Source organism: Cyprinus carpio, chromosome A2 (genome assembly GCF_018340385.1).
Source record: "Cyprinus carpio isolate SPL01 chromosome A2, ASM1834038v1, whole genome shotgun sequence".
NCBI classification, from domain to species: Eukaryota; Metazoa; Chordata; class Actinopteri; order Cypriniformes; family Cyprinidae; genus Cyprinus; species Cyprinus carpio.
Genome location: NC_056573.1, coordinates 5,006,488 through 5,031,690, shown reverse-complemented (window position 1 = coordinate 5,031,690; position 25,203 = coordinate 5,006,488). Strand labels below are relative to the sequence as shown.

At 36.0% G+C, this 25,203-nt stretch overlaps 1 protein-coding gene across 1 annotated transcript; it reads left to right on the top strand.

Moving 5' to 3' along the window:
- The first annotated feature begins 6,339 nt into the window (after positions 1–6,339).
- On the top strand, positions 6,340–24,956 carry LOC109112255 (SH3-containing GRB2-like protein 3-interacting protein 1). The gene is made up of 23 exons (XM_042770260.1): positions 6,340–6,610; positions 8,826–8,889; positions 9,802–9,826; positions 9,929–9,985; positions 10,077–10,134; positions 10,309–10,487; positions 10,592–10,603; positions 13,919–13,930; positions 14,824–14,842; positions 14,935–15,010; positions 15,159–15,223; positions 15,406–15,486; positions 16,062–16,136; positions 16,958–17,638; positions 20,544–20,665; positions 20,943–21,096; positions 21,196–21,307; positions 21,400–21,555; positions 22,484–22,616; positions 22,731–22,933; positions 23,020–23,084; positions 23,585–23,749; positions 24,241–24,956. Exons 1-23 carry the CDS (start codon positions 6,601–6,603, stop codon positions 24,261–24,263), a joined length of 2,547 nt encoding a protein of 848 aa, XP_042626194.1. The 5' UTR covers positions 6,340–6,600; the 3' UTR covers positions 24,264–24,956.
- Positions 24,957–25,203: the final 247 nt, after the last annotated feature.

Sequence of the window (25,203 nt, the reverse complement as noted above, 5' to 3'; positions counted from 1 at the left end):
TCCACCATTTTTTAATCTCGTTAAATCATTTCCCCTTTCTCAAATCGAGCTGATCTCAGATGCATGTCTGTGTGACATCACACAGACAGACCTCTCCCACGATAGTTTGATTGACAGTAGTGTTTCAGCACAGACTGGACTGGCGTCTTACTTTAAACCCGCCCTGAGTGACTCTCATCAGGCCGTAACTGTTTCACCACCAGAGCAGATGTAGACAAGAATGACTCCTAAGTGATTGAGGTGTTCTGTTGTTGTATGTAATAATGAACATAGCAGTCGTCATTTACTTCTGACATCTGAGCCACTGAAGACGCAGTGGATTATGTTTGTTATTGAAGAGAATGCACCCCCGATCTACCTAAATGCGTCTATGTTCGCGCAAATCATTAGTGATACAGCTTCACCAACAGAAGAAGTGAGTATGAGGTTTTTTTAATGAATCTTTGCAAATCGCCTTTCCTTATAATGTGCTAATTAGCAAGTTTCACGATGAATGCGGCTAAAGTAAACAGTCCCTCAGAGAGTGGCTCAGAAGAGAGGGGCGGGGTCAGCAGAGCTCATTATCATTTAAAGGAAAATGCTAAAAAACGGCTTGATCTGAAAAGAGCTGTTTTTGACAGGGTAAAAAAATGTGTTGTTTTACACTACCATTGAGAAATTTTAACCAAACTATGTTACAGACTTTTCATTAAGACCCTAAAGAATCATATCAACTTGTGGAAAATGGGCATCTGATGACTCCTTTAAAGGAATGTTCTAGGGTTAATATAAATTAAGCTATCTCAACTGTATTTGTGACGATTATGTTGATTACCAACAGAAAATTATTTTAGGGGTATTTTTGTACTTCCATTGTAAGAGCCATTATAATTACAGCAAGGAGCTGCTATTGTAAGTCCCTCATTGTATCGGTGATGCTGTCGATCAAGCTACACTATTAAACCCAGATTATTTCTTTTAACCACTTTAATATGGGAAACAAACATCCCAACACTCAATAGCGATATTAAACCAATTTATAACTAATTGTTTTTATATGCTATCTATTTAAAATGACCTCTGAGTCTGTAAATGTCATTAAGATACATTTATGAGAAAGCAGCAAAAATTAAAAATTAAAAAAGCCCTATTAAATTATCTTTATGTGTTTTATTTCTTAGAATCTAAGCTTTTAAAATTCACAGAAGAAAGTCAACAATAAACCTCAACTACACAATCACTGATGCAAATAATGTGGCTCCTCCTGATGTATGTTCTCACTGGTCAGGAACGGGATGTGGTGAACGTGCGTCATTCTGATTCAGATTAGCCTTTCGATTGATCTAAACAAGTATCTTTCTTTCCTAACAATATGCACTTTTGCTTACCATTTGTGTTAATGGATTTAATAATCGAGGATTATTATTCACAGAAGCTTGACTACAGCTTGCCACATACATGTGTAATTCACCCAAGTCGAAATTATGGTTACAATATAAAGCTGTACCTGCAAAACTTTGCCTTTTTTAACAAGTTTGTCATTGTGAAGCCAATGATGAACATGCACACTCTAAAACAACTGTGATTTTCACTGGTGGAATCACTGTAATCTCTATTATTATTATATTTATTATTATTATATACTATCATTTTTTAGAAATAAACCTCTGTTAAAGTTGTATTTCACATTTCCTATTTGTCCGGAAAAAAAAGAGAGAGATTAAACAGAGAAATAAATGAAAATGTTTTGGTTTGTAATTGTTGCTGTATTTCTTATGCATACTCTAGGGTCAGATAGCCTAGAATTTTATTTTTCATGGTAACAGTCCTGCACATACCACAAACCATAATACAGCTACAAAAAAATAAATTAAAATGTGTTATGTAACCGTGTGCCAACAGCATATAAGTATGCAATCAGGCAATTTTGCTTTAGTAGTTCATTCAGATAAGTGTTTTCCACCTGGCTGTGAGATATATAATTGTTTATGTATTTTGGATTTTTGTTAATATGTGTTAATTCAAAACTAGCAGTGGCTTAAAAACTCCTTGGAACAAAAGTATCTAAACTGTATTTGCCCTTAAAACAAAAAGAAATCCAAGGGATTATGGCACACTAATGGCACACTATTGCATTTATTGCATTAATACAGAAAAGGCCGTTTAGACCAACTTTACAGTTACGTATCACTTGTTAGTTATTTCCTCTGTTTGCACAGACATAACAACCAAACACCAAAAACAGATCGAATCAATGCACTCATTCATCATGTATCAGAGTACAGATCATGCAGACGTGACATCTGCCACCACCCGAAACAACTGAAGCATATCCTGCACAGCAAGTCTGCTTTCATTAAGTGACATTTATGCAAAAGTTTACCAGTAATGCCGATGATCAGCCTGAGCAATCTAACCTTTCTGTAGCGAACACTGTGTTTCCAATGACCAAATTTAAAGTTCTTATAAAACATCTCAGGATATTAAACATTTGATTTGGTTGAGACAAACCCCTAACACTAAGTATGTTTGTGCTTGTGTCTAGGAGATATAGTCATCTCTAGCTATATCTGAGGACCAGGGGCCGGTTGCATAAACTGCTTAGACTAGTCTTAAAAGACTTGTTAAAGTCATTTACATTAAAATGTAGATTGGACTAATTTAAATCTGAAATGTAAGACTGATTAAAACTTGACTAATCGCTAGTTGTTCAAACGAATTCTTAATGCACGGCGGTTATGTTTATGAAACTGGTTCCAGAATATCAAAGAGACTTAGTAACCACATAGCAACACCTTAGCAACCATACACAACACATTAGTGTCATGTATAAAAACAAATGCTTTGGCTCAAAAATAAATTGCAGTTTGCATTAGTTTTTTTTTTTTTTTTTAAACTTCAAATGAAATTATTTTTCAGTTAAAGGAACTTAATAATTTGTAGCACAAACAGAAATTACCTAAACATTATATTTGTTCCAAATAATTTCAACATAATTTAGTGGTGGAAACCAATTAATCTGATCTTCAACATTAGAGAAACTCTTAAAAGTCAAACATAACAGCATTAAAAGGACAGTTTTATCTATCATCATTTACTCACCTTTCACCTGTATGAGTTTCTTTCTTCTGCTGAACACAAGATTTTGGTATCCATACAGTTGACGGTAGCCATTGACTTCCACTGTATTTTTTCCGTACTATAGAATCAACACAAAGCTACCATCAACTTTTTGAAAATTGAAACAGGTTTGGACCGACTTGAGGGTCAGTAAATAATGTAAACACTCACATCTTTCCCTTAATATCAAGATTTATTCTCCTTATCCTTCTATATTCAAAGCATTCTGGGAATTAGAAATCTACTGTCCAATTTTCAAAGGTATCAAGGGAATTTTACTTAGTACAAAAGTCAGAAAGTCAAAAAGACAAAAGTTACTAACACAAGAAAAAAAATAACTACAACTAACTGAATCCAAAAATGAATTAAATCTGAAATTTCAGTTTAAATGACACATTTGTAATATAATGATCAACATTAGTATGTCAAAAGAACAATGTTTAATTAAATCAATAAACCATATTATTTAACTTGCAACCATGCATGTGGGAAAGTTTTGCACAGGTGAGCGTCACTCTAAAAACTGAGTTTGGTAAATATAGCAGTTCACTGAAATACATTTTCTGACGTGGTGTGGTTAATATTAGTTCTTGCTTGAAAGATCCAAAAAGAGGCAAGAGGAGGGGGTCTGAGTTGTCAGAGTACATAGGGAAGATGCTTGGGACGTGCTATTTTAGGGTACTGTCACTTCTAACTAAACGTCCCGTGACACTTGGGTCAACTTTTTCCATTGCCCCCATGTCAGGAGCCATGAAAGCTTGGGAATTTTTTTGGGAGCACCACAAAAAGTTAGCAGTATTTGACGTCAAAGCGCTTGTTGTTCCTGCGTGCAGCACGTGGAAACTCAATACATGTGGGCCACTGGAGGCTTTTCTTAGGGCCCTCGGCCCCAAAGGAGGAAGTGATCAAGGCGAAAACAAGTCTGATCACTTTCCTTTCACAGAAAACGCTGAATTTCCTGATATCACGTCCCTTTATCATGCACTCAAGATGAGGGCCAGGTTGCATATCTGATGATGCTTTCACAAAATTCATTCAAGGTGAATAAAACAATGAGCTTTTTGACAGAGAGGGAGGCAGTTCGAATAAGGTCAGGCATATGCCACCACACTGTATATATACAAAGCCTGCTTTCACATACCTTAGAAATTATTTCATATCTTTTGAATGTGGCAAATCTGATTATTTGTATAGTGCATGCATGCACAGAGTAATTTGGCAGTTCTAGTAAATCATTCGCTCTGGAAGGTTATCTGTTGACCACATCTTTTCTCTCATCCCGCACCACAAACAGAACGTCAAACAATCTGCAAACAGAAAATAAATGACGACTTACACATCAGGCTGTACTGCAATGCTTACCGTATTACAAAACTTCCACAATAAAATGTTCTTATGTTCTGTCACTGACCATTTTACTTATTAATAAAAATCTGACTTTTTGTATAAATACCTATTGTGGGTTTAATGCATTCCCTAATTTAATAAAACTTTTTCCAGGAATGTGAACTGCATATTAACATTGATTTATATAGTGTAGGTTCTAAGGTTATTATTTTCTGTAAAATGTAGAATTTCAATGCCATTTAATCTTGATTTTAAAAAGGCTGGTGTACAATAAATAGTTGACTGTAAATTACGCATATTCTTTACATCTTCTCTGCAATATGAGATAAATAGTGTGTCTGTGTTTATTCCTGTTAACCTAACTAACCTCCTCTGGTGTTGGTGCTGTTGCTGGTGTAACTTCTGTGAAATGACACATGGCCTACCTGTTTTCAATCAGTCATCTCAGATGAGAGATTCCAGTAGTTGTTGACAAGATTTCTAGATTTCATTGGTCCTATTTTACAGTGTTTATTTACAATCTGAAAATTAGTTTGGCTGCTGACCCCTTGTGGCTATATATGGTACCTCTGTTGCAAAACAGCTTCAGTAATAATGCATGACAGTGTACATCATGTGCACTAAAAATGCTTTGTCCGAACGATCATTTAAGGGGCTGAAAACTTTTAAATCAATAAAATGCAATGCTTCAATTTTTTAGGCCTTTATATATGACACTTAAATGACACTTAAAATCACAGATTCACAGATTGGGGGAATCACAGATTCACTGACATTAAAGGAAAAGTTTGATGGGGGAAATGCTGAAAATGTACTCACTGTCAGGCCATCCAAGATGCAGATGAGTTTGTTTCTTCATCATAACAGATTTGGAGACATTCAACATTACATCATTGCTCACCAATGGACCCTCTCTAGTGAATGGGTGCCGTCAGAATGGAAGTCCTTACAGCTGATAAAAAACATGACTATAATTCACAAGTAATCCACAGCACTCCAGTCCATCAGTTAATGTCTTGAGAAGCGAAAAGCTGCGTGTTTGTAAGAAAATTCATCATTAAGGCATTTTTTAACTTCAGTATTTTGCTTCTGACTAAAACGGTGGATTTTGATGTGAGAGGGATGGACTTTTTCACTTGAGGAAGCATTATTATTATGGATTATGGACTAGTATTTTGTCCAGAAGCAACAGTTTAAAATTAAAATGTACTAATGATGTTTGTTTGTTTGTTTGTTTTTTTTGTTTTTTGCTTACAAACATGCAATGTTTCACTTTTAAAAAAATGTTAATTGATGGACTGGAGTCGTGTGGATTACTTGTGGATTATTGTGATGTCTTCATCCACAGTTTTTACTCTCATTCTGACGGCACCAATCCACTGCAGAGGATCCACTGGTGATCAAGTGACATAATGCAACCTTTCTCCAAATCTGTTCCAATGAAGAATCAAACTCATCTACATCTTGGATGGCCTAAAGGCGAGTGCATTTTCAGCAAAACATTACAAAGATTATGACATCAAAGTACAGAATTTTTACAGTATAAGGTGAAGGAGGAAATAATATTAATGTATCCAAACTGTTATATTGAAAATATAATAAGAAAATAAAATCTAGAATAATGCTCAACTTTAGTAAATGCCCGATCGCCCTCGTATCCCTGTTGTGATTATACGAACCTTACTACGGCATGGTTTAGATCATGAATATTAATTACGCAACGTGACGCAACCTGATTTGGCGTAGAACGCTAGTGAATCTTCGAACAAACGAATCGGCTCATGAATATGAATTTGTTACCTGACTGGACGGTCCTGGAAGGTTACCAACCTACGTCGACATGACCTTATTAATATTCATGAGTACAGCCTCCGTCATAGTACGGTTCGTAATTACGCGACCCTCCCACACTCTCTCACGTTCTCCGTTCATCGGCTGTCCTCAGCATCCCCTCTGTGATGATGGCGTGTGTGGATGCTGCTGATGCGGCGGTGCCCGGGGCCTAATCCACCGGTTACCGGGAAACCCGAGAGACGAGGACGTGAGGGGCTGGACAGTATGAGCCTTTCCTTTAACGACCGGTTACCGGATCACTGCTGTATCTCATGTCAGTTTGTTTGTTCGCTTGAAAGCGAGGAATGAAGTGCTGCAACCATGATGCAAGGTAAAAAAAAATCCACTTTTTTTATTTGGGCCCTTAAATTCGTCGCTTGTGCGTTGATATTATTTATTAGCGTGCTTATATTCCCTAGCCGGCTGTACTGTACATGACATTCGAATGCAGCACATGCTTGTTTTGGTGTCTGTCTCCTTGAAAGAGGTGAAGGATTATGTGTCTCACGTTGTATGGCGAGTGTGCATGTGTATTTGCACCGTGACACACACAAACATCATGATGGCATATTTTAAATTTAGGGTTTTCTCTGGGTGCGGGATTTACACATGTACAGTGCACAAAATAAATCTACCATCAGGATGCGTGTGTGCCTTGCTCTGTGGTCCACAGTCCCACCCTCATGATCTTATAGGGCACTTCATGCCATGATTTATTTCCTCTCATTTAAAGGGATAGATCACCCAGAAATGTACATTTTGTATTTTGTCATCATCTATTCGTCCTCGTGTAGTTCCAAACCTGTGTGATTTTTATTTTATTTATTTTTTTCCAGGAATTTTTTTAGGAAATTCTGAAGATTAGAACTGTTTTCAACATTGATAATAATAGTAAATGTTTCTTGAGCATCAAATCAGCATATTAGAATGATTTCTGAAGGATCATGTGACACTGAAGACTGGCGTAGTGATGCTGAAAATTCATCAGTTCTTTTAAACTTTAATATTTCATAATGTTACTGTTTTTACTGTATTGTAAATAAATGTAGACTTGGTGAGCAGAGTGACTTCTTAAAAACATATTAATTATTTTAATACTGGAAATACTGAATGAAATAGTTGATACCATTCTCAATACTAGTCTGAATCAGTTTTTTTTTTTTTTTTTTTTTTTTATGAGATGAGCAAGTTAAAATAAAACCAGTTCACTGATGATCTGGTTCATATTGGTTAGAAATGCCCGTTTGTCCACAAATTTTGAATGTAGTGACTTTGAATGTAGTGTATGTGTTGTATGGACCACCATTATGATGTGTTTGTGTCCTTTTGTGAGGCTTGAAAGCTCCAGTCCACATTGATTGTCAGTGCAATCAATAATCGGAAAGAGCAGCCGGTACATTCCTCAAAATTTCTCCTTTTCTGTTCTATGGAAGAATAAAGTAATAGTTTTGATTTGAATGACACAAGGGTGTGAAATGACATCACGTTAGTAGGTGAATGATTCCTTGAATCCATTCTCACAAAGCTGTCCTTATTAAGTGCCATTTTAGATTCATCTGTTTTAGGTAGTGAGCAAGCTGCACGCAGTTTCATCTCCTCATATTTGTTTTGTAGTAACTCGACTTAATTGCTTCGCGTTTAACCAAGCGGAGAAGGAAATGTCAGCTTTTCCCTAGAGGTCTTTTAGACTAGAGGCATGATGGGTGAACCCAAAACTTAAGGCTTTTATACTGGCACCGAGCCCCTCAAGCAGTCCAGTATGCCAAGATCTCCAGGCTATAAATTCTGGTGCCTTATCTGTTAATATCGACCATGGTGCCAGTCCTTAGGGGCTCTTGTTTCTGCATAAAAGTAAACTAGAAGATAGAGAAAAGATCTTGGATATTTTTTTGCTGCTGACACCCTTCCATCATTAAAATGACTGCATGGCCTTATTGCAGATTTGGTCAAAAACATGTGCTTTGAATCCCAGTGTAGAGTAATGCTGCCTTGATGCAAATATATATATATATATATATATATATATATTATATATATATATATATATATATATTATATATAATCAAGCATTTAATTCAGGTCCACTTAGAATGAGGTCTTGGAAAAAATGTTTTGCATTTTTTAGTTGCAGATGTTGAAATATTTATGGGAAATGTCACTCCCCTGGTAGCTGAATTCTAGGTTTGTTTTTTAAGATGCTAGTGAATTTTTCTGTCTACTGTTTAACCTACAGTATTGCTTTGTGTTTATGTAGTTGATGACATGCTTGGCAGCAGTTTGATATTTACATTATCTAAAAACATTTTGCAACTGCATTTTGCCAATTCTTGTATAATTGGTATATATTATTTATATTCAAAACAGTTATTTTAAAATGTGTGCATGTAAAATATTTCACAGTATTACTGTTTAGCTGACTTGGTTTGCTCTTCTTTCAAAAATGAAAAGAAAAAAAAATCGTACCGACTCCTAACTTTATATATATGTTGCACTATAGAGGAACTGTGTATTATTTTGCTCCTGATGACAAACATGACTTTTAACAGGACTGAAAAAGCGTACCCGAAAGGCCTTCGGGATACGGAAGAAAGAAAAGGACAGTGACTCCACGTGAGTAAGAACCGTCTGTGATGTGACCGTGGACATCAGATCTCTAAAGGGTTTTCTGATTTGCTCACTGGTGCATGTGTAGAAATGGCTGCCTTGGCACAACTTAGTTTGACTTGCTTTAGAGTCATTTTGTCAAATGTGCAATAGTAGAAGAGCCAGTCTTTGACTATTAAAGGGCTGCACGATTTCATAATTGTCGATTTATTCCCTTGAAATTGTAATTGCGATTATTAATTACGATTATCACATTTTACATTGAGATGTTTATACCATTGTTTGACATGCCATATTTTTATATGAAAACAAACAAGCTGAAAACACTAACTGAAAAACTTTAGTGCATTTCTATAGTAATAAGCCTCAAATGTCAAATATACCAGTCGGATTGGTTTCTTTAAATATAAAAAAAGTTGTAAAAATATGAATGGTATTATAATGTTATACTAAAAACTAAAACAATGGAAAGCCCTTAAGATAACATGTAGAAAGAAAAAACACAACATATCTTAAGTGTGCAAGTGAAACTTTGAACGATTAATTGCCGATTTGAACGATTACGTAATTGTGGCATCCAAATTGTAATCGGTCCACTTTGCAGCTCATATTTACAAACATTGCTTTAGAGTCATTTTGTCAAATGTGCAATAGTAGAAGAGCCAGTCTTTGACTATTAATATAAAGTCTGGTCCACTTTGCAGCTTATTTTGACCAAGAGTGTTTCTACACAACAGCATATTTTCAAGCTTGGCATAAGCACAAAAATGTATATTCATTATGCATATATAGTAAACATTATGTTAACTTAATGCCCATTAAATTTGGTCAATTTGAAGTATGTTTTGTGTGTATATATATATCTATATCATTCAGTCATATGTCTGAAATCTGAACAAGTGCTTTCATTTCTTTCAGTGGATCACCAGACAAAGACAAATCTGTGAGTACAGCATAATCCATGTCAGTGAAGGCTTTGTTGTGAAATATAATATATCATTGTTTTTGTTCTTACAATGTCTCATCCCAAATGTTTCATTCTCAGAAAAAAGCCAATGGAGCACCTAATGGTTTCTGCGGTGAGATTGACTGGGATCGATATGTAAGTAAATCTCTCTGAATGCTCATTTTTCCTACTGTTTTTACAGTTCCTGTGAATGTGATGCTTCATATGTTTGTCTGTTCTGTAACAGAACTCTCCAGCTGTGGATGATGAGGGCTACAGTGTTAAACCTGGAGAACAAGGGGGAGATATCCAGTCTGTGCTTGCATATTGATCTGTACTGTTTCTAATCTTTTCTGACATTTCATTTGTTTAAAAAGACTAAAAACTATGGAGATGGGACGAGTCATTTGAAGGGCCTTTGGTGTAGTATTTAGCCATGTATTCATCCTTGTGAAACAAATTTCTTTAACAAGACTCACCAGCTCCAACAGTCAAGATGTTATTCTCCTCCAGTGAGTCAGAGGGAGAGGAGGAGCATGGGAAGAAATTCAAGATCAAGATCAAGCCGCTGTCGGCAAACAGTGGGAACTACACAGTGTCCTCTATGGATGAGCTAAAGGCCTCAGTGGGGACGCTGGCGATCTCTCCTTCTCCTCTGGTTAGTCTCGCAGTTATTCTATACATTGCTGGTGTCCCATAGTAATATTCACATTAAAATACTGAGATGATTTCCTCTTTTCTTCTGTTTGTTTCCTCACACAGAGAAAGAGTCCGGTAAGCAAGTGTTTTTACACTTCTTTAGACCATTAAAGATGTAGTTAGAATTGTATAATATCTGTCACATTCATGGTTTTGCCTTAGTTTAGTTTACGTATATTAGCTCTTAGGATCGTAACAGCAAATGGCAGATCCATTTAAAGTGCCCCTATAATGCCATTTCGTATATATTGCAGAATATACACATTAATGAAGCTGTATGTGAATGTAAACGATCTGCAAAATTTTAAAGCCGAAAGTGCACGATAAATAAAGTTATTCTCCCAAAAAAAGGAATCGACTCTGAACAGTCTAAACGAGTCGTCAGGAATCCAAATCCTACTTGTGTGATGGCTACACGTCACAGGGAAACACATTTACATAATGCCCACCTATGTTCTACTCTGTCCGGCTGCAAACAACTTGACCTGCCCTCAAGCACTGTAGCTTGTTTGCGTGGTTAAAGTTAGCCCATTATTTAATAATAATAATAAATAATAAAACATTTTATTTAAAGGCGCCTTTCAGAGCACTCAAGGACACCGTACACTGTATTTACTCACCCTCAAGGCATCCTAGGCGTATATGACTTCCTTCTTTCAAATAAATCTAATCGGAGTTATATAAAAAATTGCCTTTGATCTTCCAAGCTGTTTAATGGCACTCAGCGGGTGTTGCAGTTCATCAGTCCAAAAGAAGTGAAATAAAAAGCATCCATCCATAATAAAAAAGTGCCTCACATGGCTCCGAGGGGTCAACAAAGGCCTCCTGTAGGGAATTGATGCGTTTTCTGTTAGAAAATACCCATATTCAAAACATAATAATCACTTTAATGTAGCTTGCGCCAACAGTACACGGAAGCAGCTCCGGTAGCATGACGTATGAGGTCGATGTTGCGCATGCGCCGGTGAGTCTCTTGAAAACCAACGTTTGTTAACAGGAGCAAATGAAGCAAAGTATCCTTACTTTAGCAAAGGAAAATGAGTCTCCTCTTGGCTTATATCGAAATCTTCCAACATTCTTCTTTACAAATTCTTGTTTTGTACTTTGTTGTTTTGTTTTGATCTCTCCGCTGCGCTTCCACGTGAGTCACTTCTGAGCGGTGCAAGCACAAAGCCGACCTCATATGTCATCCGCCCGGAACTGCTTCTGTGTACAACAGTGAGCGCAGGCTAGATCAAATTGATTATTACTTTTTAAATATGGTTATTTTTCATACAAAAACACATCGATTCGCTAGAGGAGGCCTTTGTTCACCCCCCGGAGCCGTGTGAGAAAATTTTTCATATAACTCCGATTGGATTCATCTGAAAGAAGGAAGTCATATACGCAGAGGATGGCTTGAGGGTGAGTAAATAATGGGCTAATTTTCATTTTTGGGTGAACTAACCCTTTAACATCATGTCAAGAAGATGCTGTGTCCAATTCTCTTCCGGAAAATGAAGCTGCAGAGAATTAGTGGTTAAAATTCACAGCAGTACAGCCCCAATTTTTTTTTGTGTTCCCATCATTTCACTGACGACTGCTTCTCTAATCTTGGGAGTTCAATGCGGGATTCATAAAATGCATGATCTTGAAAGATGCGCTCAGTACCCAGTTTATTTGGACCAACTGGCTCCACTGAATCACAGTTTGTATAATAATGTTATTACTGACCAATCAGTGCAGAGAAGGCTCACGGGAAAGGAGGGGTTTAGAGAGACTAAATCTTAGAACTGTTTCAAACAAACCATTCGAGAATTGTTGGAAAATGAGGTGAAATAAAATGTATATTTTGAGAAAATGAATGCGTTTTTTGACCTTGCATGCATGTAAACTTATTGTAGGAGACTCCCAAAACAATATTAGGAACCTTAAAAATGGCATAATAGGGGCACTTTGAGGTGATTACTAGAAAAATGTAAATTCAGTCAGATTGAATTTAATTATCAGCAACGCTTGAAGTGAATCTGAAGTGCATATCAAACTAAGCTTACTCCTAGTTAAAAATGTTGGGATAAATTATATATCAGTGATTATTATTATTATTATTATTTTTTTTTTATTGGTGTCGGTCGATATTGGTTATATAGTGCATATTCATATCCACTATTTGTACATTTAGAATATATTTGCCATCATCTAATGCTCACTCAAAGTCAAAAAATACAAATAAAATAAAAAAACTTAAAAAAAAAACATCTTTTTCACAAAACTAAAACAATACAGTACAGAACATAAGTCTCGGCTCTTTTTATTATGTTTTTAAAAGAAATTCTCTTAAGCTCACCAAGGCTGCATTCATGTGTGCATTCAGAGTGAAAAGTAATTTTATTTTTATTTATTAAAATGAAACTCAATAAAAATATACCAAATCAACATATTCAAAAAACAAAACTCATACTCAAAAAACATTACTAAATTTACATCATTGTAATATTGTAATATGCTGATTTGCTGCTGAAGAAACATTTGTTATTATTATTATTGTGGAAACAGTTGTGTTGCTTAATTTTTTGTGGCATCTGTGATACATTTTTTATCTTTAACATTATAAAAGGATTTTACAGTCACATTTGACCAATATAATGCATCATTGCTGAATAAAAATATTATTTGAAAAAAAAGGTACTGAGCCCAAAATTTTGAATGATAGTGCATTATATTTTTTTCATTCAATTTTATTCTGTGTTGCCTTGTACAATTGTACTATTATTTTTATTTATTTATTTTAAAGATATTTAGACAAAATAGTTTTGAATATTGGTTACTGGCCATAACATGAAAAAAATCGTCTTAACAGTATCAGTCAGAATTTTAATATTGGTAATGTCTGAATAAATACTGACAGAGATATGAATCAATCATAAATGTTTTTTTAAACAGAAAAGATTTATGTTATTTGAAGTACTGGCTTTATGTGCATTTACATTCATGGTTTTTGCAGACACATTTATCCAAAGCAGCTTACAGTATATTGCATTAAATTTATACAAACCCATAACCATGCTATTGCTATTGCCCTGTTGTACTATTTATGTTACACGTTTAGAGTGCATTTATACATCATGTATAATGCAGGCGGGTGCTTCCACATCTCAGTTTTTGTTTAACTTTATAATATCACATAAATTTAGCCTTAGTTTGCCAGTCCAGACATTAGGAAAGAGTAAACACAACTAAACAATTAAAGAATGTGTTGTCAAGTTTCATGTGTGGTTGGTTTGGTCTGTGTGACGTAGGTGAGGAAAGATCCATCACAGACATTCATTTTTGAAGTTTTGTTAATATCTGTCTGATCTGTCACTCGCTCTCTGACCAGGTCTGTTCTTTCTCCTTTTTTGCTGATCTCAGAGGCGAAGTCCAGTAAGTGTGGATTTTGTAAACGTCAAAAACTACTACAAAAATGTGTTGTGTGTGATACAGAGGTCTGATGCTGCTATCGCATGCACAGTAGCGCTAGAGCCTTTGTTACAGCTTGATACCTTCATGGATCAATATGAGTGAATCAATAGATTCTCGATATCATCTGCAGCTTCAGCATGTTAGATGTGAATATTCCAGCGTTGGCACCTGGACTCTGTTTTCCAGTAGCTGAGGATGTTTGTCACTCATCAGGTGTGATAAATGGAACTAATGGAAATCACTGTCCAGGTGCCAGAATTTAGTTTTATAATATTTGTTTTTGACTCTTTCATGTTTAACAAATTATACACATTTTTTTTTTCTTACTTTAAGCAAGGATGCATTGATTTGATCAAAAGTGACAGTAAAGACAAATGTATCACAGTTCCTATAAAAATGTGAACCAGAACCACTGTTTTCAACAGTGTTTCTTGAGCGGAAAATCAGCATATTAGAATGATTTCTGAAGGATCATGTGACATTGAAGACTGGAGTAATGATGCTGAAAATTCAGCTTTGCATTACAAGAATAAATTACATTTTACAATATATTAAAATAGAAAACAGTTACTTTCAATAGAAATTGAATTGAATACAGTTTTTACTGTATTTTTGATCAAATGAATGCAGCCTTGATGAACATAAGAGATGTCTTTCAAAAACATAATAAAATTTTACTAAACATTTGAACGTTTTGGTTCATGTTTTATAGTAATGCTTGTGTGAAGGTCAAAGAAAGAGAGTTTATTTCCCATCATGTCAGTTAATATGAGTCTTTTATAATATTTGTGGTCTTTGAAATCTATTTTTGTTATTTGCATTATCTTCTTTTGTGACCTTTGTTCCGGTGCCAGATGAAACGAAACCTGTCAAGTGAGTGTTTATTTGGAAATATTGACTTCCTATGTATTCATATCACTCCAGTTTGCAGATCATATAGATCATTTTCACTTTGCATATTCCAGGTGAGGAGATTGCCAGACCACGACGATCTACTCCAACACCCACAACCACTCCAGGACCCGGTTCAGACCCGCCCAGGTCAGTACACCATCACAAACACTCACGGAACCGCTTGTGCTTCTGCTCACTACTGAATTACTCATTTTCAATTGAATAACACTACTCAATTTCATTTGCTGTATATGGTATGTTCTGACCTTGTGTTTTCCTTCTGTCTCTTAAAAAGAGAAAACACAACAGCGTTCTTTGGCCCGCCATTTGAGAGCAGTTTTGAAGCACACATCTCAGAAGGTAAAACAATATTCCTAAATAACCGAACACTGATGAGTTCCTTGTCAGAATGTGATTAGAGTATTGCAAGATCAAGTTTAAAAAAAAAATGTAATTTAAAGAATTGTTCTTCCATGTCATGTATTACTGTGATTCATAAGTTTGTTATTGATGGGTATTTCTTTCATGAATGTTAATGACAGTGTTCCCGGTTGAGCCGGAGCTCTGGTGTCAGTCCACTTCTCTCTCCTCCCGTGTTCTGAGCAGATCTCTGCCCACTGGAGGTACTGCATGTCAAAGGTTTTGATAATGCCAGTTTGAAGCTTTAAAACTGCCCCAGTGAAGGCGCCAATAAAACCCACAATGGTGGTAAATGTTAAAATAGTTCCTTATGAAAGGGCCTGAATCCTACAAATCATCACAATTTACAACTATCACTTAATATATTAACTAAATATCAAAAAAAATTGGTATACATAAAATTACAAATTTATTTCAGTTTGTAATTTTTAATTGAATTTTAATTTCATTTCATATTATAATTTTACTACTTAAATTTATGTTAGTTAGAGCCAACACGTTTAATTTCTGTTTAGCTTGTTTTTTCTTTTATGTTGTTGTGTTTTTTTCTGTTTTAAAGCACACTGTACATGTAGATGGACAGAAATGTTTTTTTTTTTGTTTGTTTTTTTTTTATTTAGTTTTAGTTAGCAATAACAGCTCTGTTTTAAAGCACACTGTACATGTAGATGTTAGCATCTGTATGATATTTTAATAATCATAATAAACTATTTATACTGTGCAGTATTCAGTAAGGTAGTACTTTTTTCTGAACATGTCCTGTCATCTGTCCTTTCAGCTCCGCCTCCACTTCCTCCAAAGAACTTTCCTCTTACTCCACCTGGACGTAGCACCAGCTCCGTTGAGTCTTCCGGTACGTACTGACCCTTCCCACATTTAGCAACCAAAGTTGCATCATTTCAATTTCTGTTCAGAATCATCTTACTACAGAATACTTGCTCCCAGCTGTATGTTTGTGGTAGGGGTGTGCGATATCAACTAAAATGATATTGATATTTTCTTTACATTCTTTATATTCTGTGCAGTGGTCCATTCACAGCAGTGACAGAAATAAATGTTTTTATAAATATTTATTCAATTTGTTTATATATATAATTTTTGCACTCCAGGAGTGGCAAAGAAACAATTTAGATCTATTTACACTCCAATTACAATTGTATAGATAATGCTATGAGAATAATATTTTTAAAATAATAATTTAAATTGTTGAAATATTAAAAAAAATAAGTATTACTTTAAATTTGAAACTCAAATTGCCAGTAGGTGGTGACAAGTCACTGTCTCAGTGAGTGAGTCATTGAGCCATTCATTCAGCCGATTTGTTCCCCAATGAAGTAACAAAATCACTGATTTGTTTAAAAACTGATTTGTTCAGGAACAAAACACCACTGTGTTGCTCAGAGACACACTGCAGCTTTGTTCGAAAATATTTTCATTGGTGAAGTAGAGCAAAAACTGACAATATTGTGTAAAATATAACTCTCAATATTGACTTCTTGTTGAACTGTATAAAACCAATATCATATTTGCAAACATGCTGATACCTGTATTTATTGGGGAAAAAACACTTTGAATATTGACAATAATTTTGACAATAAATATTGCACACCCCTAGTATGTGGTGGTGAAAGATGGAAGAGTATTTGACAGCTCATTGTCGTTCTGTCTGAGCAGGTTATTATAGTGTGGTTCCTAGTGTCAGAGGAGATGGATCAGCTTCGGCCTGTCAGGATGCCCCATTATCTGACCCGTCCGGAGGGGCGTCCATGCCTGACTTAGACAGTGTTTTTGGGCCTGTTGAGACGCCCAGGTCTGGATCAGATGTGGTGCAGTGCAGCTGGGTGAGCTTCAGCGAAGGCTCTCCCGCCAGACCTCCTCCACCAGATGAACCCGCCCCTTCCCCACCTCTGTCCTCTTCCCCCGCGGACTCGCCCCCAACCTCGCCCCTTCACCCCCTGCCGCCTCCCGTCTCGCCCCCTCCCCCACTCCACTCCATCCCGCCTCCAGATTCACCTCCACCACCACCACCCTCAGACTCTCCTCTGAGTCCCCTGGACCTTCCCTGCTGCTTTCAGCTCCCAGAGTCCGAGCTCGCCCAAGAGTCCCCCGTCACCCCTGCCAGCCCTGGACTGCCCTTCCTGCCAGCAGACCACCCTCCACATGGAGCCATACCTTCCCCTCTTGCCTTGAAAGATGACAGCAGAAGAACCCCTGACCTGGTGGGCATGAGGGACGAGATTGCTGTGTTTGGCACGTCACCTAAAGACCTCGCAGCAGGAAGCTTCAGAGGAACCCCACCTCCACTTCCACCCCCTACTTACAGGAGTGTGGTGGGCTCCCCAGGGCCTGGCAGTGGTGAGTTTGATGATTTCCTTTGTCTACATTTTTAAGTAGCACAAATGGCATGCTGAAGGGAAAATAGATGTTGCCACCACATATTAATTTGTTTCTATAAATTATTTATTTTTGGTCATACTGTAAAAAAAAAAAAAAAAAAAAAAAAATTGAAAAAGTTTAAATGACTGGTTTTGTTGCGTTGGCTCGACAAAAAATCCATGAAAAGTCAGTACAACTAAGTTTAATACACTTATTCAGCTTAAACCAAATTTTTTTTTGCCATAAACTTAAAAAGAAAATTCAAATAAACAGCGCTTTGCAAGTTAATCCAATAACATCTAGACAAATTTATAAAATAAATTTAATTAAAATAAATAAAATATTGTTTACTTCAGGACAATGGTTGCTTAGTGATTTTTTTAAAATAAATTAAATGCTCCTTAATGTATTATTGTAAGATCATAGTATTGTACAATAACAACAAGAACAATAATAATAATAATTCTGTACACTTTATTAGAAACTATCTATGCGCTCATCTCACTAGTTCAGAACACAATTAGTTTGTATGGACTGTTCTAATTAATTGTTATGTTTAAATAAACCATACATTTAAAAAATATTATCAGGATGTTTTCTGATGACGGCATTATTTCCACTCGCGCGCTAAACCACGACCAATTGGAAACTTTTCAACACGGGAGCAACAAGTGTTCAGCAAGCGGCCGAAGAAGAATGTTTATGAAAGAAGAGCACGTGGCAATAATCCAGAGGAATGTTTTTATGGTAAGTGTGCTTCTTTGGTTTTTGATGATCGTTGTTTTTCTTAAAGTCACACTTTTCCCCAGTTTCCCTTTTCACTTAGTTGATATTGGTTATTTAGAAGATAAAAAAAACACCACTACATATTCTTTGTAAGTTATCAAACACTGAAGGTTTAAATTAAACCAGGTGCGTTAAAAACTCAACTACTTGGGGTCCACATAAATTCTGATAAAAGGGCAGTGCATGCTACATTTAACTGTGACCTGTGTGATTTTCACAGTGTTTGTATTGAAGAAAACTTTGTGTTTTATTCCTCCATTGCTTTTGTTTGTTGTTGAATAAGTTGAGTTTGTATTCAGTAGAACAAAAAAACTGAAATGTGTGGTTATATTTAATAAAGATGCTTGTGGGTTGTTTTCATCAAGTGTTTACATCAGGTTAACACAAAATGTGCCATGTTTTGTTTGAAAGAGTGTATTTGAGCTTTGATTTTTATATTTGAACTCTTGCTCAACCAGTTTTCAATACAATTATATAATTAATTCTTAGGACCCTGATAAAGAGGAGTGAAAATGGGCATCCTTGAAGTCATGGAGGATGACCTCTCACAGAAAACTGAGAGATGATGACTAAACTTCTGCGTCATCCTGGAGGAAACTGTGGTAATGGAGGACCATCTGATTTTTCCCACTGCTTTAATAGTACTCTTTGGACTAAAAAATACATATTTGAGTGTTTTGCAGATAGGTGCATTTTTATTTTATAGACCATCCTTCAGATTTTGAAAGTTTGTGTCCTTCATGTACATGCTACTGTTTTGTCATGTTTCATATTAAGTGGCAGGGATATGTGAAACTGTTTTAACTGCAGTGTTTAATCTTAATATTTAGAGAAATTGATTGTAATGATGATGGGTATTTCCCTGTTTAATTGCCTTTGAAAACCTTGTCTTTAAAAAACTGCTCTTTTGAATAAATGTTTTGTTAATATTGTGTCAGTGTTTTCAGTTTTTGACTTGGACACTGTTATTGCAGTTTTCAGTTGTAACATTATTTCTTAATACCAGTTTAAAAAACCAAATTAATATCAATAATCTTAAAAAACGAACAATCTTAAGAAATATTTTGAGTTTTAAGCCACAACTTAAAAAATTAAATTAACTAACAAAACTAAAAAACTTAAAACTTCTTTTCAAAACATTTTTGTATGACTGCTAACTTCTTTTCAATCAATATAAATGCTTTTTTTTTACAAAAGTTGAGTAAACAAGAAAAAGCAAGAGGAAATTAGTAAAAGATTTTTTTTTTGTTTAATTTTCAAGTTCTTAATATTTTTGTGCAGTGCATGTTTTATTAATTCCCTTGTTTTAGTTCAATCGTGACCATATTTTACTGATTTGTTCCCTTGTTTTAATTTAGTTATGTCTTAGTCACAATTGAATTAAAACAAGGTCACTAATCGATAAGGTTTGGGAACATATTTTTAGTTGTGACCATGATATCTTGTTTTTTTCCCTCTGCATGTCATGTGCAGGGCTTTGTACTAAAGGGCTGTCAATACTGCAGAAAAATAGACACTCAGAACTGCTTCTATGACAGCGCATATTAACCCAAGTTGTAGTTTTTTCAGTGGTATTTCTGCTGCCTTAATGGCACCCAAAATGGCAATATCACATTTTGTAAAGAAAAATAAATTAGATTAGTAATTAGATTTAAGAGGTTTACAGCATATTCCAGTTTTCGCCTTCTCTGTGAAAACTAATGAACAGTCTGTAATAAACATCTGAAACAAGGAATAGTATTATTAATATTTTAAACTCATTCAGTATTAATAATCCACAAAAATATAAAGAAAATGGCATTATTTTAATTGTTTATTATTATTATTATTTTTATTTATACATCATGAACCTTGAATGAATTATTTGATTATATGATTGAAAAAAAATAACCTAAAAATATCAAAAAATAAAAAAAATCCCAAAAATAACAATTTAAAAAAAATAGTAATATCTAAAATAACTGGTCAAAAGTATAATTTAGCATCACTAAACCAATCTATTTAAACCAGCAAAGCCCATTATTATGGGTTAAACAGCTCTTTAAGGTAACATTAGCACTTTTTACAGTATAATAGTAATCTGATTTTATGTTCTCAGGGCCGTCCTCTCCCGCACGTGCCGCCACTCCCCTGTCTGCTAGCAGTCCGATCCCACCTCTACCACCAAGACCATCATCACGACCTAAACTACCACCTGGAAAACCAAACCTAGCAGATCTGGTATGACTGCATCAGTCGACTTCCTTCACTGCTGTGAAACATTTGAGCTCCTAATGAAATCACAAAGAGCGCTTTTGTTTGTTTAGGTTATTGCTATATTTGTTCTCAGTAAATCTGAAGATCAACCCCAATGATCTTTGATTGTCTGCTGTATGTGTGCACTATGTGCCCATGTAAATGCTGGACCCCGCAAACTGTTCCAGCAAACACCTCTGATGGAGTGTAAACTGGGCTTCAGAGTATTTCTGATTCAGGCTGTTGTTTTGTTTCTCCTCAGGCCCGTCCCTTCAGTCCGCCCATCCACTCGTGGAGTCCTCCACCCTTTGCTCCTCTGGCCAGAGCTGAGAGCACCTCCTCCATCTCCTCCGTCACCTCTCTGAGCGCAGCTTCCACACCTACACTAGGCCGAGAGCTCAACCTCTCTGTATCAGGTGGGCCACAACAGCTATGATGCGTGAGGATTAATGCCTTCTTAAGTTCAGAAAGTTGTGTGAGTTTTGCATGTTATTAGATCTACTTCTGTATTTCAGCGTGTTCCAGAGGCCCAAGTCCTCTCACAATGGGACACCAGGACACTCTACCAGTGGCAGCCGCCTTCACAGAAACCATCAGCGCCTACTTTAAAGGAGCAGATCCCACTAGGTAGGCCACAGAGCACCTTTTGAAGTCACCTTTTGAATTTAGTTGAATGATACTGTCCTTAATCATCTCTCATGTCTTACTGTGTGTTGTAGGTGTCTGGTGAAGATCACTGGTGAGATGGTGCTGTCTTTCCCAGCAGGGATCACCAGACACTTCTCCACCCATCCCAGTCCACCAGTGCTGACCTTCACCATCAGCCAGTACAATCGGCTGGAGCAGGTCCTTCCCAACCCACAGCTCCTGTGCTGGTAATACATAGAGATGTCCCACTAGTTAGGGAATCGTTCTTTTGAACTGGGCTTTTTAATGATTCAGTCAAGCCATTTCAGAAATAGTTATCGTGTAAATAGTCCCATTGTAAAGGAGAATTTTGTTTGGGAGTGAAACTGAGGGGGTTAAAGTTGAATACAGGGTTGTTTTAAGATATTAAGGTTATATTAAGGTTAAGGATATTAAGGTTATGGCTAATGCTAATCATGGTCAATATTACGAATTCAAATTATTTTGTATATATAGCTATAGCTACTGTATAACAGTGCTGTTACTGTTAACTAAAACTATTAAAAGATGTTTTTGTTAATTGAAATAAAGCTAATATAAAATATAAATATTAGATTAAACTCAGAAATGTTGCCTTGGTGACTAACTGAGATATTTTTAAGTACTAAAATGACAAAATAGGGAAAAAATCAAACTGAAAAAATAGAAGCTAGATGAAATTGTCATTAAATACTATAATAGTATTTAAATAATACTGAAAAAAAACACTAATGTATAAGATACAGTAACGTAATGCTTAGGCTGTTTAACTGCACATAAAGGAACTTCTGAGAACTCATTTCAATGTCTTAGGTCAATCGATTAATAATTTTTAAACCAGTTAATTGAAATAAACATCCACTAAATTGCTGTCATTGACCAGTAATTCAGAATTTTGGACTGAAATTATTTGCAGGATAATAATATATTGGTAATTTTGAGATTATCTGCATCGGCTTGTTTAACTAACCAATTAACAAAAGTGGTAATTTTACTAATGTACAGATTTTATATTTTTAATTACTTTTTATGATTTGTTTAATAAATATTTTTTTGTGTGTTTAGTGAATACAATATTGTGTGCAGCAAGTATAAATATTGAATGAGATTTATTCTGCAAATAATTTCACCCTGCAGCGACACCACGCCACCTACAGGTGATTCGAAGGAGTTCTGGGTCAATATGTCAAACTTGTTGAGTCACCTGAAGAAAGTGGCTGAGCAGAAGCCACAGGCCACGTATTACAACGTGGACATGCTGAAGTACCAGGTGAGATTTTAAATATGAGCATGATCCATTACTATCTATATCATTTATAACCGAATCTGGTCATCCTCTCAGATGTTTTTGTAGTAGTGTGTGATATTTGAGACGTGCTTACAGGTGTTCGCTCAAGGCATCCAGTCCACTCCGCTGAACCTTGCGGTGAGCTGGCGCGGTGATGCCAACAGCACAGACCTCAGGATAGACTATAAATACAACCTAGAGGCCATGCCCACACCCACACCACTCACCAACATCCAGTTCGTGGCAGCTGTGGACGGCGGCGTGAACAAACTGCAGGCTATGCTCCCACCTGCCACCTGGTGAGGATCTGTCAAGAAAATCACAATGCGAATCAACAGCAGTGTGCTGATGTATAGTAATGTTTGCCCACTGGTTGCATTTAAAGGAACCCAGAGACACAGAAAATAGCATGGAAGATCCCAGAGCTCTCCCAGAGGTCTGAAAATGGAGGTAAATGTACTTTCGATAGTAACTGAATGGAAGGGAAGCCCTCTAACAGCTTCGCAAGAATGCTTAGCTCATGTTGGCAACTGTACAATGTGGCAGCATGCCCTAATGGTACTCAATTGAATTACTCAAAGAAAGCATTCACAAAGCCCCAATGCAAACTGCAGCACTCTATGCAGTGTCAAAGGGTGGCGCTAGGACCAATCATAAACAGCCTCATTAAATATTCTTGCACTTTTTACAGTTGCTCAAACTTCATTACACCACCTGAGGCAAAAGGTTAAACACCAAACAGTAATGACAAACATGTTAACTGATATTTTTTCAAAAGACCAGAGCATACCTGTGGCAGCATTTCCACAGATCCAGTTACTAATACAGGTTGTGTGCAGTAGTTCGGTCATTGTTGTTAACCCCGTAAATATGCCAATGCAAATGTTAACAAATGTACTGTGTAAATAAACACTAGGATATAAATCTGTTTTCCTGTCATTGTGTGTCAGGGGTGGGCGCTCTTCTGGCTCGCTTCCAGTTAGCCGAGGGCCCCAGCAGACCATCTCAGCTGGCAGTGCAGTTCACCAGTGAGGGCAGCACTCTGTCTGGCTGTGATTTTCAGCTCGTAGGTCCAGGCTACAGACTCTCCCTGGTTAAAAAAAGGTTTTCTGCAGGTACCTCTTTTAAGAAATATCTGAGTTGAATTTGAGTTTTTGAAATTGAAGTAGTCAATATATTGAATCCGTGCATTAGGTCTTAAAGTGACAGCAGCCTAGCTGCTGCTATCTGTGTCTAAACAACAAAAGAAAAAGAAAATCACTCGCTGCTCTAACATTCGTAGTAAACTCCGATTTATTAGGCTAGTTTTGCTGTGGTATTGAAATTGAAAATGGTGAAATTTCATTCCTATCTAAAATTTCGGTGGTTTATTAGAATACAATGTTACATGAGTCAAAAAAACTTTTTCATTTTCATTTATTTATTTTGTGTTAGAGCAAGTAAAAAATTTTAACGACTGGCCCAATTGTAATCCTTGAAAACCTCCAAAATAGTGCTTGAAAAATTATTGAAATTGCTGGTGTTTCATTATAGTATCTGTACGAGCCCTGAAGTTTACTTTTATGCTGACTCTGATATAAAGATGGGCTGTTTTTGTATTCTACAGGTAAATATCTGGCAGACAACTGACCCGCCACAGTGATGACCTGCAGGATGGACAGTGAGTGGGATGTTAGGATGCTCTTTTGGCACTACAAAGACTTTTGAAAATGTTTTTATTGAAACTCCAGAAATACAGCACTCAGAATCTCACTTCTAATGTCTGGTGTAGAATATCATCAGTGCGTTCTGTGGGTGTGTGTGTATGTGAATATTAGCAAATATTTTGTGTGTATATGATAAAACTTCAGGACAAATGCAATACGTGGACTTTTTTCGCTGGGTTCTTGCAGAAGGCAGAGGTTCCTTTTTCAGTATTGAACATTCTTGCTCTCTCTGCCCCAAACCAAACACACCTGGTAACATTACAGTCTAATGATACCAGCGTTCACAAATGGAACACACCTGTCAGCAGTGTTTTCTTTTAGTTATTTTGACAGATTCTAAACAATCCGATATGTCTAACATGAACTCTCTCCCAAGCAATGCTATAGGTAACACTTTAATGCTGAAACAAAGAGATTTAGTTTATTATTGTATTAAGTATCATGAACTAACAAGAAACAACATTGTCTAAATCAGCCTTTTTAATCTAGTTTAATGTCCATTTCTGCATATACACTACTGTAAAATACAATGGAGTTAGTAAGATTTTTTATTTTTTTTTTTTTGAAATTAATGCTTTTATTTAGCAATGATCCACTAAATTATGACATTTATAATGTTAAATAATAATATATATAATAAATAATATAATAATAAAAAAATTATATTTCAAATAAATGCTGATCTTTTGAACATTCTATTCATCAAAGAATCCAGAAAGAAATGTCATGTTGAGCTTTACAACTGTTTTCAACACTGATAATAATCTTAAATTTGACCCTGGACCTCAAAATCAGTCTGAAGTCGCTGGGGTATATTTGTATCAATAGCCAAAAAAACATTGTATGGGTCAAAATTATCGATT